Source organism: Elephas maximus, chromosome 1 (assembly GCF_024166365.1).
Source record: "Elephas maximus indicus isolate mEleMax1 chromosome 1, mEleMax1 primary haplotype, whole genome shotgun sequence".
Lineage (NCBI taxonomy): Eukaryota > Metazoa > Chordata > Mammalia > Proboscidea > Elephantidae > Elephas > Elephas maximus.
Genome location: NC_064819.1, coordinates 79,457,930 through 79,476,976, shown reverse-complemented (window position 1 = coordinate 79,476,976; position 19,047 = coordinate 79,457,930). Strand labels below are relative to the sequence as shown.

Below are 19,047 nucleotides of genomic sequence, written 5' to 3'. Positions count from 1 at the left end.
CTCTCTAACTTAAGTAGCCATCTCTTCCCTCACACAAAACTGTTGCTCCTTACCATTTCTTTGGGGCTCTCCAGATTCCTCCTTCAGCTGGGTCTTCTTGGGATGGAGGTGGATAGTCAGTGACTCATGTGGCCTTCCCAAGGGGGCCAACTTGTCAAAGAGTATGTCCTGTCTTTCTGAATTGGCTGGGGCCTGGGAACAATGAGGATATGATTGGGCTTGTAAGGTAGATTTTGTGGAAACAGAAAACTTCAGAGAAAAGATCAAAAGAAGCATCTGCTAGGGATAAAGGAAAAAAGACAAATTCTCATTCAATTGCAAATAGCAATAAATGTACATTTCTACAGCTCAAGACACTGGAGGGAGAGTGGCTCTCCTATTGGCCTGTAGAGGTCCAGGGTCATAGTCTTGGGACTTGGACCTAAACCCAAACCAAACCCACTGCCTCTGAGTTGATTCCAACTCATAGTGACCGTGTAGGACGGGGTTAGAACTGCCCTATAGGGTTTCCAAGGCTGTAAATCTTTATGGAAGCAGATTTTCACATCTTCCACGGAGTGGCTGGCAGCTTTGAATCAGCCTACCTTTTGGTTAGCAGCCAAGTGTTTAACCACAGCTCCACCAGAGTTCCTGGGACTCGGAAGGTACCTTAAAAATCATCTAGTCCAACTTCTACCAAATGAGGGCATTACTTCTATAACTGTGCTGTCCACTACTGTGTGGCTATTGAGTACTTGAAGTGTGGCTAGCTCAAATCAAGATATACTGTATGTGTAAAATATACATCAAATTAAAAAAAAAAAAAAACCCAAAATGTAAAATAGCTTTTTTTTTTTAAATATTGAATACATTGTTAAACATTTTAGGTTAAATAAATTAAAATTGATTTCACTTGTTTATTTTTTAATATGGCTACTAGAAAATTTAAATTATGTATATGGCTTACATTACATTTCTATTGGGCAGTACTGTTCTGTAATACCCTTAACATCTACTTGAACCCCTACTTGAATACTTCTATGGACAGGTAGTTCATTACATTACAGGGTAGCCCATTTTATTTATAGTAAGCTATAAATGTTAGAAAATTCTTTTTGTCCACCCTCTGATACCTGTCTGCCTTCCCGTACCTTCCCACTGATCCTAGCCTTCTAAACACGTAGAATCAGTCAACTGTCTCCTCTCTTTACTCACCCACACTTTAGTTATTTCACATTGGCAGTTAGATCCCTCCCTAAATGTTGTTCTTGTCTAGGCCACATGTATTAAATATCTCCAGGTGTTCTTTCTTATGCCTTTTGCTTTGGTTGGGAACATGCACCCTGATTTCTCATAGCCAAATGATTGTCCCTTTCCCACCTGCTTTTCGGGTTCATCAAGCTCTCTCTCCAGATCCTCCAGCACAATCACGGCCTCTTCTCCAGTCTCTGGATGGTGCGCCTGCACCCATGCTTGCAGGTCCTTAGGGAGAATGCTCAGGAACTGTTCCAGCACCAGCAGGTCTAAAATCTGCTCCTTGGTATGACACTCTGGTCTCAGCCATTGGCGGCAAAATTCCCAGAGCTGGGTAAGAGCTTCTCGGGGTCCAGGTGAATCCTGATAGCAGAGTTTCCTGAAGCACTGCCTGAACAGTTCCCTCCTGTGAGGACTGTTCTTTTGTGAGATGGAGTCCTGTCCCCAGTAATGGTCCTCTACCTTCACTATCAGAAGTCCACTCTGTTCCTCATGTTTCAGGGCTGTGGCCATTCTGGGCTTTGTTGTTCAGGAGATGAATGCTCAATCTGGGATTGATTCAGGAAAAATCACTTAGGATCTTGCCTTAAGAGAGACTCCTAAGGCATAAATAAGATGTTACCACAGAGGAACTACAAAAGCTGCTATAAACAAAAACACACGAAGCTGAACCAACAGAGTGCAATCAGAGAAAACAGTCTCATATAGGAGGCTATAAAAAAAGAACAAGTGAAGGCCGGACATGGATTTGAATCTGGGCTCTACAGTGTGATTTAGAGTTATCTAGACTAGAGCTAGAGCTACAGACCCTCATCTAGAAAATTCTCATATGTTCCTCATAGGATTGTGGTATAGATGAAATAAGAGAACGTATGCAAAGCCGCTGGCATAGCGGCTGGCACTAGTAAACCCTAAATGAACGCCAAGAATCAACAGCTTTATTAAAAGGCCCTTCCTTTTTTTTTTTTTTTTCCATTCCACATGAGATCAGCTTGTGTCCTCCGGATTCAGGGCTTTAGGACTATGGGCGATAACTCGGGAAGGGAGTCAGGTGGGGGCCTCCACAAAAAGAAAAGGGAACTCGCAACTAGTGTCTGCGTTTCAGCCCGTTCTCTCCCCAAAGGTCGGCCCAAGTCCTCTCCTGTAGATCTGTCGAGGGGAGGGACAGGAGCGTCGTCCTGTGCCCGCGACTGGGCAGGTGTGGGGGTGGGGGTTGCTGCTGACCACAGTTCTACCCTGCCTTTTACTCCACCCCGGAACCAGGAGAGACTCACCTCACCGGCCTAAAGGAACAAGTGCGAAAGCTGGCGTTCCTGGGCGGCCCCAAACAAAGGCTGGACTCCAAGCGGCCAATCCGCACCCGGCCTTCCGGGCCGCTCTAGGAAGTCGCGCCTCACTGACAACCGCCGAGCTATCCCCCTTCGCCCTAGCCCGTGAAAGACCAGGTTATACTGTACAACCACCGATCGGGATGCGGAGGCTGCAAGCTCGTGAAAAAAAAATTTTTTGTTTTAGTTTAATTTTTGAATAAATAGTGCATTCGTATTGATCAAAATTTAAAAACAATAAGTGTTGCCTAGCGTCTGGTTTGGCAACCAGTACTTTTCGTGAGATGTGTATCCTTCCATTGGTACATTACGCAGACACATATTCCCCTCACATCCCCCCGCCCCTGCCCAAAGGGTAGCACACTGTGCAATTTGTTCTACGCCTTGCTTTTTTTTTTTTTTTTACCCCCTCCTGCTTTTTTGCTAATAGATCTTGGGAGATTGTACATAAATCTTGCTCTTTTTTTTTTTTTTAAACCTGTGGCATAGTATTCCGCTGTAAAGATGTGCCCGAATTTATCAATTACTGCACCATCGATGGTCATTCAGCCTGTTTCCAGTCTTTTGCTTTTTCAAATGCTGCAATAAATTACTGTGAACACACATCATTCCTCATGGGTAAGGATACCAGGGGCGGATTGCCCAATAAGTAAGGTAAGCATGAGCTTACTTGTGCTTACTTGCTAGATGTGGTGAAACCCATGTGAAACTGTTCACTACAGATTAGTAAATAACCACAAGCAAACCCGGGTTTACCTTGCTTACTGGGAATCCATCCCTGTCAGGGATTGTAAATTTGAAAAGAAGCTTTGGTTCTGTAGGAAGGTGCTGTAAGTTTGGGAGATAAGCAGAATCTTTGATGTGGTGAAAAAAATGTGAAATTGTTCACTACAGATGATCTGGTAAGCAAGATAAGGAGTGTGCTTACCTTGCCTATTGGATAATCGGCCCCTGGATATATCCATAGTACATATTCCTAGAAATGGAATATGTCCTGGAGTATTTTAAGAATAAAGAAATGCTCAGGTTCGTTGCATAAACTCTCTTCAGCTTGCTGCAAGGTAGTCAAGGCAAGGCATACCAGTAAGACCTCAAGACATTGATTTAGCACTGGAGAATCAGAATTGACAATTTTAATGTTAGCTAAAATGTTAGAGTCCAAATGTTTAGACTGCAGGATTCACCTTTAATGAGTAGTCTCTGGGAGGAGTCTTGACAACCCCCTGAACGCAGAGGAGGTCCCCCGTAGCTAGGGTCTGAGGTCGTTTGTGGGCGAGCAGTATCTTAGCAGGCTCTCAGTCTTCAGAGAGAAAAAGAGTTCAAGAGACCTTTTGCCTCTGTCTTCTGCTCCTGGAATGAGCAGAAATCCAAGGATTTATATATCATGTGTGCTATCATGTTTAACCATAACTGATGTGTTTTATTGCCAATTAAGGGAATTGGTGTATATTTATGTCCCAAGGTAAATTTATAGAGATTTAATTAGTTAACAATTATAAGAATTGTTTATGACATATTTGTTTCAAGGCCAAGTTAAGAATTCCTAGTTCCTTTTTTTAGGCCCCTGTTGAAGGTGTTTTACTAGTCTATAATGCCTCTTTCCTTCCTGCCTTTTCAAGTATCCATTCGGAATAAACATTAGAGGATAACCAGGAAAAGGGTAGAGTGAGGGACTTTTAAACCTACCAGTTACATAATTTTAAACATCAGCAATTAAAGCAGTTGTGCAAGACTAGACAGACAATATGAATAGAATAGAGTCCGGGAATATACCCAAGCACACAGGGTATTTAGAATGTGCTAAAGGTGAAATTTCAAATCAGTCAGGATATGAGTAGTGGGACTACAATGAATATGTTGGCTGGCAATTTGGAAGGAGCAGAGAGGGGAAGCTAAATCTCTTCGCTTTTTATACTCATCTAAATCAAAGACTTAAATTCATTCATCAACAAATTTCTTTCATGCCTACTATATGCCAGGTACTTCACTAAATGCTGAGGATACAGCAGTGAACAAATGAGGATGAGAGTGCTTAAATATAAAAAAATGAAATTATTAAAGTATTAGAAGAAAACATCAGAGAATGTTTTTTAATAACCTTGGAGTGGGGAGGGCCTTTCTAAGCATGACATAAAACTCTAAAGACATAAAACCCAAAAGTCATCAAAGATAAATGAAACTGGTCACATAAAAATTGTAAACTATTGAAAGGAAAAAAAAATTAAACCAAATATAAAGTCAAATATAAGCTCAAAGTAAAATTTGCCACACATGTAAAAGAAAGAAGGCTGATTTTCCTAATACACTAAGACCTCTTACAAAAAATAAAAACATGAACAAGTCAATAGAAAAACTGGCAAAGGACTTAAGCAGGCATTTATAGAATACAATTGTTAAAGGACAGTGACAAATATGAAAAGGTGCTTGAGTTCACTAATAAAGAATTTAAATTAAAACAGTAATGAGATTTGAATCTTTTCAGTTTGCTAAAGACAAAAAGAATAATTCCCAATATTGGAAAGTGTGGAGAAATAGCACCGTTAGTTGTATGTTTTTGGAAGGAATTTAGCAAGAGTTACTAATATTTGTATCTCCATGTCCCTTGACCCACTTAGTGTCTTAGAATTATCCATCCATATAGAAATGCTTACACAAATGTTTGAATGTATGTACAAAGAAACATTGTTTATTTAAATTTAGAGACCCAAATGTCCATTGTTTGGGACTTAAGTTTCTATATGTCCGCTGAACAAAATACCACTCAGTTTTTAAATACTAACCCACTACCGTCGAGTTGATTCGGACTCATAGCGACCCTATAGGACAGAGTAGAACTGACTGACAGAGTTTCCAAGGAGCACCTGCTGGATTCAAACTGTCGACATTTTGGTTAGCAGTGGTAGCACTTAACCACTACACCACCAAAGTTTATCCCAGGAGATAACCACTGTGCAAGCAAACATTTAAGATTATTATTTTACAAAAACTAGATCATAAACTTTTGTAAAATATACCTTTGTCATCTGCTAGTATTTAAAATAAAATAATAATCTTAAATGTTTGCTTGCACAGCGTTTATCTCCTGGGATAAACTTACAGAGAACTTGCATTATACATTTGTGCAAAGTTATAATCTTTTTTACAAGAATTCACTACACATGTGAACAGGAAAAGATAAATGCTAACGAACAAACAAAAACCCTATCCATTCTTCAAGGCCTACAAAATTTTTTCCTGTTTGGAGAATGTCATCAATATGCCTTTTCCCTCTCTGAAATTCTTTGACCAACAAATCATCCTATAAAGGGGCATAAATCCTTTAAGATGAATTCAGCTCTGACCTCCCTGTGCTTCTTAAGGGCAAATACCATTGTCTGGTTAAATACACCTGGGTGGAACATTTTGGAAATGTTGAAACGAATAACTTCCAGGTGAGCTTCAGAAAAACTCTCTTCCAGGGAGAAAAATTAAAAAAAAAAAAATAACATCTGCTCTTCTTTCTAGAAGTACGATTGAAAGCCAAAGCCCCTTCCTCTGACTATGGCACAACATGTTCCTCATAGTCAGCTTCCCCTTTAGTGAGTAGTGCATATCAGCATTATTTATCTAATGTCTTGCTGTATCAAGTTCTCTTCCCAAATTTACAGGAATAAGCCTGCTTTCTGGATGACACTTCTATTTCAGGCCCTAAACTTCTTGATTAGCACAGAATATTCTTCAGGTGTGTCTCTGATTTCAGTTGCTCATAATCAACTTTAGAGCATCAACCTGCCAGAGCCTTGGACCTGGTGATTAATTTGAGAGGTTAAATATCCAACAAAAAAAGTGACACAGATCCTGTTAAAATACTGGCTCTGCCCTTGGCTCTATCCTTCCTCTACTAGGATAAAGTCTCTCTGACCTCTTCCCTAAAATATAAGTATACAGTCTGGCGTATGACAAGAGGCCCTCCTCTCCTTACACTAGCTTCCAAAAATACAAAAAAGAAAACAGACACACATACACACACACAAAGCTAGTGGGTTATTTTTAAAATAATAGTACTTGGCAGATGTATAGGTTTACTTGCTTTTATTGTTGAAAATGAAAATGAAAATTAAGCATTTAACTCAGGAAAAAGATTGAGAAACATTCAAGGAAAAGAGAGGAAAGAAAAAAGCATAAGTAAATCAATTAAAAAATAGAAAAAAAACAGCTAAAAATGGAATCTTTGTAAACCCATGAAAATTACAAACTTATAAATCAGAGAGAAAAACAATGAAAAATTATGTGCCAAATAAGCAGATGAGGAGGAAAGTATGCTACTAAATTTTTTAAATCTCAATTACATTGGTGCTTTTTGGAAAAAAAAAAAATTAGTTCTAAAATCTATTCCAAAAACCAGACTCATTGCTGTTGAGTCAATTCCGACTCAAAGCAACCCTATAGATCAGAGTAGAACTGCCCCAAAGGGTTTCCAAGAAGTGCCTGGTAGATTTGAACTGCTGACCTTTTGGTTAGCAGCGAAGCTCTTTACCACTGTGCCACCAGGGCTCCAAGATCCAGTCAAGTAGAAAAATCTAAATAAACTAATCCTAAAGGAAATAATTGAAAAAGTTATCAAAGAATCATCTCCAGAAAGGCTCAGAAAATTCTGTAGCATTTCAATTTTTGTTAAAGTATTTACTACATGTATATGATGAATTCTTTCAAAGTTGTTCATTTCAAATATACCAAACAGAAAAAGGGGAGAATCACTCATTTCCTCACCTAAATATACTCATTATTGACATTTGTCATTTCCTTCCAATTTTTAATATTTTCAATTTGTTTTACATAGTTGTGGTTGTGATTATATTCTAAAACACTTTAATAGGCTGCTTAAAATTTTAATGTAATAAACTTTATTATAAATTTTTCATAAATATAATTTATATCTACATATTTTTTGATAGTAGTACTTACAGAAAGGTTGGGAAATTTTCATGCAATATATATAAGGTGCTTAGTACGTGTCTAGGACACAGTAGGTACTCAACAAATGGTAGCTACAATTGTTATAGTTTGCAATGGGCTTTGCCTTTTGCATATATATTATTTAATCTATAGCGGACATTATAATCTTGCAACTTAATATTCCCTCTTTAGGGCATAGTCAAGTTTCTTCCCACACAGGAGCATCCCCAGGTGCCTCCCTGAGAAAATCCAAGGATATATTTTTGCTCCTTGGGAGAATGTATCTGCTTGATTGGTTTTCCTGAGAAGATAGATCCTGAGTGGTACCCAAGGAACAGTGAATTCAGTTTGGGTCAGGATCTTTCATATTAGGTATTTAGGCTACATGACACGGACATAAAGGGTTTGGTTATATCTTGTATTACTCTCAGGGCACCAATAGGTCAATGATAAAAAGAATTTCAGGTGCTCTAGAACCCCTCCCCTAACCTTCTCAAGTTTCTAAAAGATTGCTTCTTTTTACCTACTATGTAACTTTGCTTCCATTTCCCCTTCCCAGTTCATTTTCTCTGGCTCTTGCAACCATTCCCCTTGCCCCTTCTTACCATCATTTCCCCCTAACTTCTCTTTGCTTTCCTTCCCTCATAGTTTATCCCCACCCGTCCCTTTTTCCTTGCTTTTTCCACCTTTTACCTCTCCCATTCTCCCTCATTCTACTGTTTTCCCAAAATTGGTCTCACTACTAAATGCTTCAAATCTCATTCTTTTCCCTAATGGAGTCCCTGCTTTTTGGTATCAGATTTTTTCACTTTTACACTTAATGTTGACTTCCTTCATGTGTTTTTATGTTTTTCCTCTCACTCAGAGGACTAGTCTCTAACGATTCTGTAAGTATTACAGTTGACTTTCAGTAGATTACCTACAAATTCTATCCAAGGAAAATGTTTAAGTGGCTTTCCTCTACCTTCAGGTGATCAAAGAATACAAATGTATCTCAATATTAAAATCTGTTGTCAGCAGCAAAACCCTTGCTTCAAAAATCTTAATTGGAAGGCCAATATATAAAACTAATGTGAAGCTGCTTTGGTGCTGAGGGCCTTGAAGCCCTAAACAAAAACAAAAAACAAAAAAACCCAGTGCCGTTGTGTCGATTCCGACTCATAGTGACCCTACAGGACAGAGTAGAACTGCCCCATAGTTTCCAGGGAGTACCTGGCGGATTTGAACTGCTGATCTTTTGGTTAGCAGCCATAGCACTTAACCACTACGCCACCTTGAGGCCCTAAAGTCCCTCTAAAAAACACTTAGTGCTAGGGCAGGATTCACACTGTGAATGAATAAAGGGACAGTATAAAACCACAGGAAGCTGTATGGCAGTGGGGACCCTGTGAAACTGGAGAGTAGTAATAGCTCCAGTCAACTGTTGCCATGTGAGAATGTGGTGCTCAGTTTGTAAGAGAATCTCAAATTTATGTGCAATCTGATTCTTAAATAGCTACAATAACTATAAAAAATACTGTGTGATCAAAAAAAAATAAGCTTCTGTGGGTCAAATATAGCCCATTTGGCCTGCTTACCATTTCTGGTTTATGTTAAAGGTTGCTGGAAATTTTGCATGATAAATCATCCTGTTCCACCCCCAATGAACCATCCTACCCCCATAAATCACAAATCACAATTCATTCCAATATTACAAAATGGCTTTGTATTTCACAGCATTTTTAGTGTATTTTATCAACTTAACACAAAATTCACATTTTTCCCCCCATGTTGGTCAATATTATTACCCCAACTCCAAAGAAAATACAGAGGAGAAAAAGGTTAAGGAGGAACAGTAATAATCTCTACAACACCTTGTTGTATACCTAATAACTTAGATTCCTGAGCACTTGCTTCAGAGAAGGTAAGTTTGAGAGCATGAAATGAGCCCCTCCAAAGCTCCAGTTCAGCAAATGGTATGCCTAGTGGCACAGAATCAGAAAGTTTTGTTTGGCAAGCTTTCAGGTGCTTGCTTGCCTATCTCAGCCTACATATGTATTTTGAAAGGGCTGCTAAAATTGCAACAGTAATTGCAGATTTCCCTGTATTACTGTACTGGTAGGATTCTTTTCTAGTTGTGCTTTTCTGTTGTTCCACAAGAATGGGCACAGATGAAAAATTCTGCACCACTCTTGACATCACTTAGACTTTTTTCGAGTGTGGATTTGCTGATGTACAATGAGGTTTGAGTTCTTTTGGAATGCTTTTCCACACACACTGCATTCGTAGGGCTTCTCTCCAGTGTGGATTCTTCGGTGTCCCAGAAGATGTGAGCTATAACTGAAAGCTTTCCCACACATATCACACTCATAGGGCCTCTTTTCACTATGGATTCGCTGGTGTCCGACAAGAGCTGAACTATGGCCGAAGGCCTTTCCACATTCATCACATTCATAGGGTTTTTCCCCACTATGAAGCCTCTGGTGATGGAAAAGGCTCGACTGCTGGCTGAAGCTTTTCCCACACTGACTACAGTGGTATGGCTTCTCTCCAGTATGAACTCTCTGATGTTGTATCAGATGTGAGCTCACGCAGAAGGCTTTCCCACAGTCATTACACTGGTATGGTTTCTCTCCAGTATGGTCCTGTGATGTCGAATAAGGCCTGAGCTGTAATGAAAAGCTTTCTCACACTCATCGCATTGGAAGGGTTTCTCACCAGTGTGGGTCCTTTGATGCTGAACAAGGCGTGAACTGTAACAAAAGGCTTTGCCACACTCATCACACTGATACGGTTTTAATTGGCTGTGCATTCTCTGATGATTAGTAAGTTGTGAGCTCTGTATGAAAGCTTTGCCACATTTATTACAGGAAAAGGGTCTCTTTCTATTATGGATTCTCTTATGTCTAATGAGGCTTGACTTTTGAGTGAACCTTCTCCCACATTCATCACACTTATATTGTCTCTCAGTTCAAGTGTTTCTCAGATATCTTTCCAACCGTATTTCATGTTCCTGGGTCTCTCCACATTGAACACTCTCTCCATTGATTTGGCCAGGTAACTTTTCTTGGGATTCCACATCTACAGTAAGTTCCTGCTTTTGAGTCAACTCCTCTTTATCAATTCTGATCACACCATCTGAAACAAAAAGCATAGTATGTTACTGGGATACAGAGGAAATAAAATTAAATACATACACCAGAAGTATGCAGCTTAAAAACCAACAAAATAGTTTTGAAACATTTGAGGACACTGGGAGATGGGGGCATAGTGGCTAAGTACTACGGCTGCTAACCAAAAGGTCAACAGTTCAAATCCACCAGGCGCTCCTTGGAAATTCTATGGGGCAGTTCTACTCTCTCCTATAGGGTCACTATGAGTCAGAATTGACTTGATGGCAATGGGTTTGGTTTTTTTGGGGGGGGGGCAAGAGATGGCAAAGGAAGAAAGACTTAGTAGATTGAGGATACCTAAAAGAGATACACAATGACATACCATCCATGCCAAATAAACATGGAATTATGAAACAAAATAAGTGGAAATGAAACAAGGATAGGTAGTATAAGAAAGAACTAGGGAATAAGCTTCAAAAAGTCCATGAAAATAATGGAATTAAATTCCTGGGATAGTGATGCTTTCTAGCAAAATAAAGTTTTGTCACTGTGATCTCAATGTGTAGCTAATCTGAATGGAGGTTTTCCTAAGTGATGCAAGAGATATAGACCAATATTTGACCTTGCTGCTACTGGACCTCTTCATGGGATTTAACAAGGTAGCTCATTTAAGAAGCCATGTTCCTTAGTGGAACTTATACCACTGAGACCATTGCTACCATTTATTTTCTGAGAATCCAGATGATCAGATAGCCACACTACACCCAACACTGTATCTACAGGGATTGTGCTGAAGTATACAATTATGTACTCTTTTTGTCCTAAAAATAACTATTCTGACTTCATATGCCATTTATAGATTATACTTGCCATGCTTAAAACTTAAGTTACCAAATTTTAAAATTGTCTAAGGATTTAGAACTCTGAATATCTAGCTCTATCTTTCATTACGACAGAATAAAATCTACATAAACTCGTTCGTTGAGCATACAAGGCCCTTTATGATCCACTGGGATTCTTGACCCTGGCTACACATGGTCAATCACTTGGAGAGGTTAAAAACAAAAGCCATGCCTGGGCCCTACCCCAGTCCAAATGAAACCAAATTTCTGAGGGTGGGACCCAGGCATGGTATATTTTTATAGTCATCCAGATGTACAATAAACGTTAAAAACCCTGCTGCAAGAATGTCCCTGCCTACCTTTCCGGTTTCATTTCCCATAACTCTTCACCCTCCTCACATTTTATACTCCATTGATACTAAGGATTTAAGAACAGACTTTGCAGATAGACCGTTTAAATCCCACATCTGCCATTTACTACTAGGGTAGTCAGATGCCATTTTAGGATACAAGTCAATAGTCTTACCTACCTAAAAGTCTCCAAGGGCAGCAGTGATCTGCAGGCCAGAGGAAGCATGAATGTTCATAATGATACACTTATGCCTTTTTAAGAAAAGGGTAGTTTATGTTGTTTATTCCAAGAGTATGTTATAAATCTTAGTAAGATGCCCATTAATTCGCTATGACAAAGTTTAGACAAACAGCAAGCTTCAATTATTTTAAAGAAACTCTAGCATGTGAAATACCTTATTTCCTGACAATGCTGTTACTAGATAATTTAGAAAGCATGGATTCCCAAATGATATTAGGGTTACCAACATACCCTTATCAGATAAGAAGTATCCTACAGTCATTAAAAGTCTTTCATATATAAATAAGGCCATGATGTAGAAAAGTGTAATTCATATTCTTTAGATGATACAATTTTTAACAATGACATTGACTCCATAAATCAAACGTAAAAAGGTATCAACCCTGATGCCCTGGATCTGTGTTCAAGCCATGAGAGGAGTCAGAAAGAGCAACGCTGTCCCCTTTCTAGTACCTTCTAGAGCTTTAGGACAAGTAACCTAACTCTTGCATCTCTCCCTCTCTTTCCCCATCTGAAACTGCCCTACGTTTGGCCTCATAATGCTGAGCTGGAGCTACAGTAATAATCTCCAAAGTGATCCTTCTTTTTCTCCTCTCTCTCTAAATGAGCTTGTAAGGCACTTACTAGTTCCTGCTCAAAAAAATAAACAAAGAGAAAAGAAAAATAAAACCTTCTTAGGCCCTCTACAATTTTGTTCCAGACTGCTTTGTTAGCATTATGCCTCACCAGACACTGAACCTCAGCCACACTGACCCACCCATGTCCTATCATGATTTTCCCCACATTATTCCTCATGCTTGGACTTCATTACCACCTTTCCTGAGCATCTATCTCCTACATATCAGTGGCTGGGGATACACATATGAAAGTCCTTGCCCTGAAGGAGCTTCAGACAAGTGAAGTGGTAATATAGTATGTTAAATGCTATGACAGAGGTATGCACAAAGTACATCACATAACTCAGGGTATAGCCCATTTGGCCTTAGAGGGTATTAAGAAAGGTTTCTTGAAGGAGGTGGCAGCTGAGTTCAGTTTTACAGGAATGCTATGAGTTGGTTTGGCTGAAGAGTGGGGAAGGTATGGATAGGGGTATTTTATAGGATGAGTTCAATGGGGTGGTGATGTGTATACGTGGTAGTGGTGGGGGCATTAGGAGGATGCTGAGCGTATTACCAAAAAACTGATTTATCTGATGATTTACCATCCCTGTCCTGATGGGGTTGGAAAGGAAAGAAGTACTGGGAGTAAATAAATGGATTGAATGACTAGAAGTCTTAATGTGGCTAAAGAGAACAGAGAGAGGTAGAAGGACAGGTGGATGTGAGGAACATCCTTCCAGATGTTTTCTGCCCAATGAAATGCTTCCTGTTCTTTATGACCAGTTCAAATCCTAGCCACTCCGCTACCGCCAAGGCCTGAAGAGATGAATTTCGCATTCCTCAGAACTGTGATCTCTGATGTAGCATATAATCATTCACTGCCTCAAATCCACAGCTATCTTTTTATGGCTACTCAACTCCATTAAGGCAGGAACCCTCATACTCAGAGCTAGGCCTAACACACAGTAGAAACTAAAGATTTACTGACTGACTTAACAGAACCCACAAAGCCATCATGCCCTGGCCCCTGACCACCGTGTCTCTGCCTCTCCTTCTCCATGCTCCAGCTATGCTGGCCTCCTTTTAGTTCCTCAAACTCACCAACCTGTTTCCCACTCCAGTGTTTTTGCACATGCTCTTTCAGCCTGGAATGCTTTTCCCTATTCACTTGGCTAATTCCCACCCTACTTTTAGGATTCAGCTCCCATGTTACTTCATTAGAGAGACCTTCCCTGAATAACCTCTCCGTCCATGGTTTTCCATGGTATGTTTATTTGTGTTTGTTTAATGTCTCTGTCTGTTACCAGCCTATTGTAAGCACCATGAAATCAAGAATCATGTATGCTTTGTTCACTGTATACCCAGTGCCTAGCGCAGTGCCTGGCATGGTAAGTACTCAATATATATTTGCTGAACGATGAATGATTTGAAGGTCTCCAGGGGAGCCAAAGACCCAAGTGTCAACACTAACCACAATCCTGATGGTGTTTGTCCTGAGATTCATTCTTAGGCTGAGTCTCCAGGGGTTGAGGTAGGAGATATCTTGCTTCCTTAGCTGGCATTGATGGCACTGATGTCTCAGAATGCACTTCCTGTGCACAGGCATCAGCTGAAACCTGAGACAAGCAGGCTCATTTGACCACCTGAACGGCCAATAGCATTCCTGATCCCCAGAGAGCCCACAAAAGATGAGTCTGTACATGCACTCCCAGCCCTCCCACCATAGAACACAGGACCCTTTCCTACCTGCTGTCCTGGTTCATCCAGTTCCCTCTCGAGATCCTCCAGCATAGCTACTGCCTCCTCCCCACTCTCTGGATGATGCTCCTGCACCCAGGCCTGGAGCTCCTCAGGTAGGATGGTCAGGAACTGTTCCAACACTAGCAAGTTCAACATCTGCTCCTTGGTATGCATCTCAGGCCTTAGCCACTCACAGCAGAGTATCCAGAGCTGGCTCAAGGCCTCACAGGGCCCAGGAGTCTCTTTGTAGCAGAACTGTCGGAAGCGTCGGTGGAATAATTCATGGTTGTTTGGCCTGCTCCCTTGAGGGCTGAATGCCTGGCCCCTCCTAGGCCCTTTTTTGCTGTTTACTTTGAAGAGCCCCTTAAGTTCTTCAGGAGCCGGTGGAAGGCGTATGGTGGCCATTCCACCTCCAGTGGGTTGAGAGAAGGACTGCTACTGCAAGTGTTATCTTTTAGGGCGCACTCCTAAGGTTACAAAAACCACAATTAAAGAGAAATGTACATATACAGGTGATGTAGGTCAGTGAGGTCACTCACTGAGTCTAATGTCTGTTTTGGAAGAAAAGGAGGCTCGACAGGAAGTTAAAGAAACTTATAAAGTTTAAAGTAATTCAAACCTTTTGTGCCAAATAGAGACCCGGTGGTGTAGTGGTTAAGAGCTGGGCTGCTAACTGAAAGGTTGCTGGTTCAAATCCACCAGCGGCTATGTGGGAGAAAGATGTGGAAATCTGCTCCCATAAAGATTACCCACTGCCATTGAGTCGATTCTGACTCATAGCAACCCTGTGTAAAGATTACAGCCTTGGAAACCCTATGGGGCAGTTCCACTCTGTCTTAGAGGGTCGTTATGAGTTGGAATTGACTCTACGCCAGTGGGTTTGGTTTTGGTGCCAAGTAGAAGGAATGTCAAGAATGTCAAAATAGTCCTCTCGACAATATTGAGAATATTGTTGGATGCTTATTTCCTGAAAATAACACCAAAGCAGCCTGTTAGAAAGGGAAAATGCAGCTTACTCTTACAGGTGATACCATACTACCCAACAAAGTCTTAGTAGCGTCTCTGAAGGAGTAGGATATTTATGAGGTTTTGGGGATTTAAGATGGACATTTCAAAGCCGGGTTACGATTACATAAGGATCATGGTATAATAGTTTAAGAGTGATGGACATGGTGAGGGTTTTGAGGTGAAGGTTTCAAAATGTCTGAATGCTGACCATTGAAAAGTTGAACAGTTTGATGTTCACTTAAATGAATTGAGGAGGAAATTTTTGAAACAGTTATTTGCAATTTCCTGCAATAGTAAAGTCATGTTGATAAAGACAGTGGGATAGTAATGTTATATTAGTGATGACAGCTAAATAGTCATGTTAATGTAGGTAGGAAGCTGTGTTAGTGTAGATGGTTTCAGTTTTCTACGTAATAGCTGACGTTAGTGCCTGTGTAAGTAAATGCAGACTACCAGTATGGTGGGCAATGCTTAAGGGCATGGGCTGTGGATTCTGGACCTGGATTTGAATCCTGTCACCTTCTCTTGTAAGTATGTGTGGTGGCTTAACCTTTTTAACGTTCTATTCCCCCCTCTATAAAAACTTTTTTTAACTTTTTATTTTGAAATAACCTAAAACAGAAAATTTTCCAAAAAAGTACAGAATGGTCCTATATCTTCACCCAGCTTCCCCTAAAGTTAACATCTTATCTAACCACAGCAAAATTACAAACATTACTACAATACAATTAAAAACAAACAAAAAACCAAACCCATTGCCGCAGAGTCTATTCTGACTCACGGCGATACCATGTGTTGGAGTAGAACTGCTCCATACGGTTTTCCTGGCTGTAATCTTTACCAAAACAGATTGCCAGGCCTTTCTTCCCCGGCGCAGCTGTGTGGGTTTGAATGCCAACCTTTAGGTTGGTAGTCAGTGCAAACCATTTGCGCCAACCAAGGACCTAACTAAATCACAGGCCTTATTATATACGGTTGCTTTGAGAATGACTACCTAGAGCATTAGACTCAGTGTCTGACACTTAGTAAGTAAAGGGCTCTGACCTGGTCATCTAGTCGCCGCCTGGGGAGGCCATGCCTTGCGCTCAGGGACCTTCAGTTTCCAGGCACAGAACCTAGGACGACGCAAGGAGGCCCTCTAGTGCCTTCTCTGTGCCTAGCATCTGTTAACCTACGTGGCATCTTTTAGAAATACCTTTACTTCCCAGGCCCTAAAAGCTGACCTAGGGGCTTCTAGGGTGAGCTTGGAGAAAGGGTGTTTTAGGAGTCATTCAAGATAAATGACATGGGGTCTCTTTTACTGGTCGCCTTCCACGAGTTTACATCTTCGAAAGAATAATACAAAATAGTGCGTCGACCAGACTACCAACAACTTTCCCATTTACCCTGTTAGCATAAACCGAACTGGCCCATCAATGATGAGCAGCCACAATTAGGCCCAGACTCAGGAAAGTCCAGTTGTCTGTGTCCCTTAAGAACTCGACAGACCCCACAAAGGGTTCCGGGAGAGGGCGGCCGCGTGGGAGAAATGGGTCGTTTGCTTAGACCCACCCGTGTCAGCACGTGTGACCCAAGAGTCCCTGTCTCCGAAATGCCCGGAGGCACCAACCGGGAGCTGCGCCTCCGACGGCTCGGTGGACCCAGCAGAGACCGGGCCAAAAATGCCCCCTAGTCCGACCCCTGCGGGGTCTCCGCCGGCGCTTTCAGCTCGGAACTGAGCAAGTAGGGGGCTCCTCTCACCCTCGCCCAGCTGACCTGGGTGACCTGGGCCGCATCGCCCCACTTTCCTCACGCCAGTCTTACCCGGGCCAGGGGAAGCGACCGCAAGGCTCCTACTGGTCCCTTCCTGCCGGGTCCAGGCTACCGGCGGAAGTACGTCCGCGAACTCTGCCCGGACGGGCGCCCGCGCTTCCGGAGGCTTCAGACCTGCACAGTTCAGCGGTCCCTGAGTTCTGCTCATGCCGCTAGGTCTGCAAATTGGACTGTATAGGCGTGTCATCCTGACCTTGACTTTGAGGGCTACCTCTCTTAGTCCTTTTTCACAATTGCCAGTAGCCAGAGAACTCTGTCTCTGTCAGGAGAGCTCCCCAGAACTGTAGTGTCTATCCACCCACCCCAGGAAGGTTCCTAAAACCACAGCAGAGAACTGACAGTGAAATCCTGGTTATGTCGCTGTGTCTTTCTCCTCCAAATTCTGAGCTGTAGTTCAATTTGAACACATTTTCCCATGCTTTCCTGTACTTTGGCTTGAACCCAACTCCTACGTAATTCTGCTTCTAATCCCCTCCTGTTTTACTTGAATTCTCTGGATTCTGGCCTCTTGCCTTGAATGTTCTTCTGACTGTGTTTACTTCCTGGCAAAACATCTAGACACAGATTTTTGGCCTGCATATTCAAATGCCACTATCGCGTATATCCTCCTGTTTGACGCAACTCTCTAACTTAATATGACCCTTGTCCTAGATTAAAAAGAGACTCTGTTAAACTAAAAGCAAAGAGATTTACTGAAAGTTCAAACACAGTTCTAAGTGGGAAATGTTCTGCCTTAAAAAATGAAACTAGCTCTTCAAAGAGCTCACTGAGTTTCAGGGGTTTATAAAGGCAAAAATCGCAGGAGGTACAGCTAAAACTTTCGGTTGGATGACATTTACAGGGTTGGTTAGAACAAGGTTGTGGAAAAGTACAGGGTATTGCAAGGGAGTTAGAAAAATATTTTTTTGAGGAAGGTTGAGGGGTATCTTCTGAGAATTGCCTTAATCATTAAAGTCACAGGTTTAACACCTGTGCATGATCATTATTGCAACCTTGACCCAGTTACCAACCTTTGACATACTTAGCAAACTTTTTGAGAACTGTAAAGCAGAGGTAATTTCTGAGAAATAGTCAAGCTCCCAAAATGGGAGAAGCCTCAGCCAGAAGCCTCAGCCAAGCTAAATGCCTTGAATTTTAGAATGTTCTTTATCATTCCTTCCTTTTGATAAATTCGCTGATCACTGTTACAACGGTACCTTCTTCTCCGTGGACTTACTTTCCTTGGGTTCATCAGATGGCTACCTATTTGGAATAGGGTTTTAAAACCTCAGACATTATCCCTAAAGAGGTAGCTGGGCACCATCAGCTTTGTCTTTGCCATGTCATAGCTTGGGCCTCTGCTTGTGTGATCTTTAGAGACAGGGAGTGACTAAAGCAAGGCCAAATTTGAAGGAACATCTTGACAAGGCAACAGAGCCTCTAGCTAAAGTGTGAGGTCTAACTCTTCTGAACATGATGTTCTTTCAAAGAACATGACACATTGCATTGATTACAGAGGTTTGATATACATTTTATAAAACATTTGATTATACGGATAATTAGTACAGTGGTAATTAGCATAATTAAACCTGCTTGTAATATGGAATGAAACTAAGATTTTATGTCATTAGGTGACTAAAAATGTCAAAGAAATGAAAGAATGAGGAGTTAGGTTCAGGATTGATGTGCAACTAAGTAGCCTTTTTTGATGGATTTTTTCAATATTTTGTTCAACCTTGTAGGTAAAGCTATTTTAAAGGCTAGAAATATTAAGCAGAGTCTAACAATTTCAATTACTTGTATGGGAAAAAAACATTAAAATAAGAAATAATACCACAAGTGTATAATAAAACAATTATTATAACAATACCAGTAGTCAAGAAACTA

At 41.0% G+C, this 19,047-nt stretch overlaps 2 protein-coding genes across 5 annotated transcripts in view; both read right to left on the bottom strand.

The window, feature by feature from the left end:
• ZSCAN16 (zinc finger and SCAN domain containing 16) overlaps positions 1-17,218 on the bottom strand; it is a 34,229-nt gene extending 17,011 nt beyond the window's left edge. Inside the window, exons 1-5 of one of the 4 annotated variants that reach the window (XM_049886316.1) lie at positions 17,173-17,218; positions 3,746-3,911; positions 2,508-2,713; positions 1,360-1,832; positions 54-192 (exon numbers count right to left, since the gene is read on the bottom strand). In XM_049886316.1, the coding sequence (XP_049742273.1) occupies positions 54-192; positions 1,360-1,746 (526 nt within the window). In that variant the 5' untranslated portion in view covers positions 1,747-1,832; positions 2,508-2,713; positions 3,746-3,911; positions 17,173-17,218. Of the gene's footprint in view, positions 1-53; positions 193-1,359; positions 1,833-2,507; positions 2,752-3,745; positions 3,912-17,172 lie in introns of those variants that run through there. The other 3 variants (XM_049886323.1, XM_049886338.1, XM_049886329.1) reach the window with 3 other exon arrangements.
• LOC126077169 (zinc finger protein OZF-like) lies at positions 8,164-17,207 on the bottom strand. The gene is given in 5 exon segments (XM_049886250.1): positions 8,164-10,119; positions 10,122-10,613; positions 14,093-14,237; positions 14,368-14,828; positions 17,125-17,207. Coding segments are annotated over 4 exon segments (1,482 nt in total). The 5' UTR covers positions 14,767-14,828; positions 17,125-17,207; the 3' UTR covers positions 8,164-9,673.
• Positions 17,219-19,047: the final 1,829 nt, after the last annotated feature.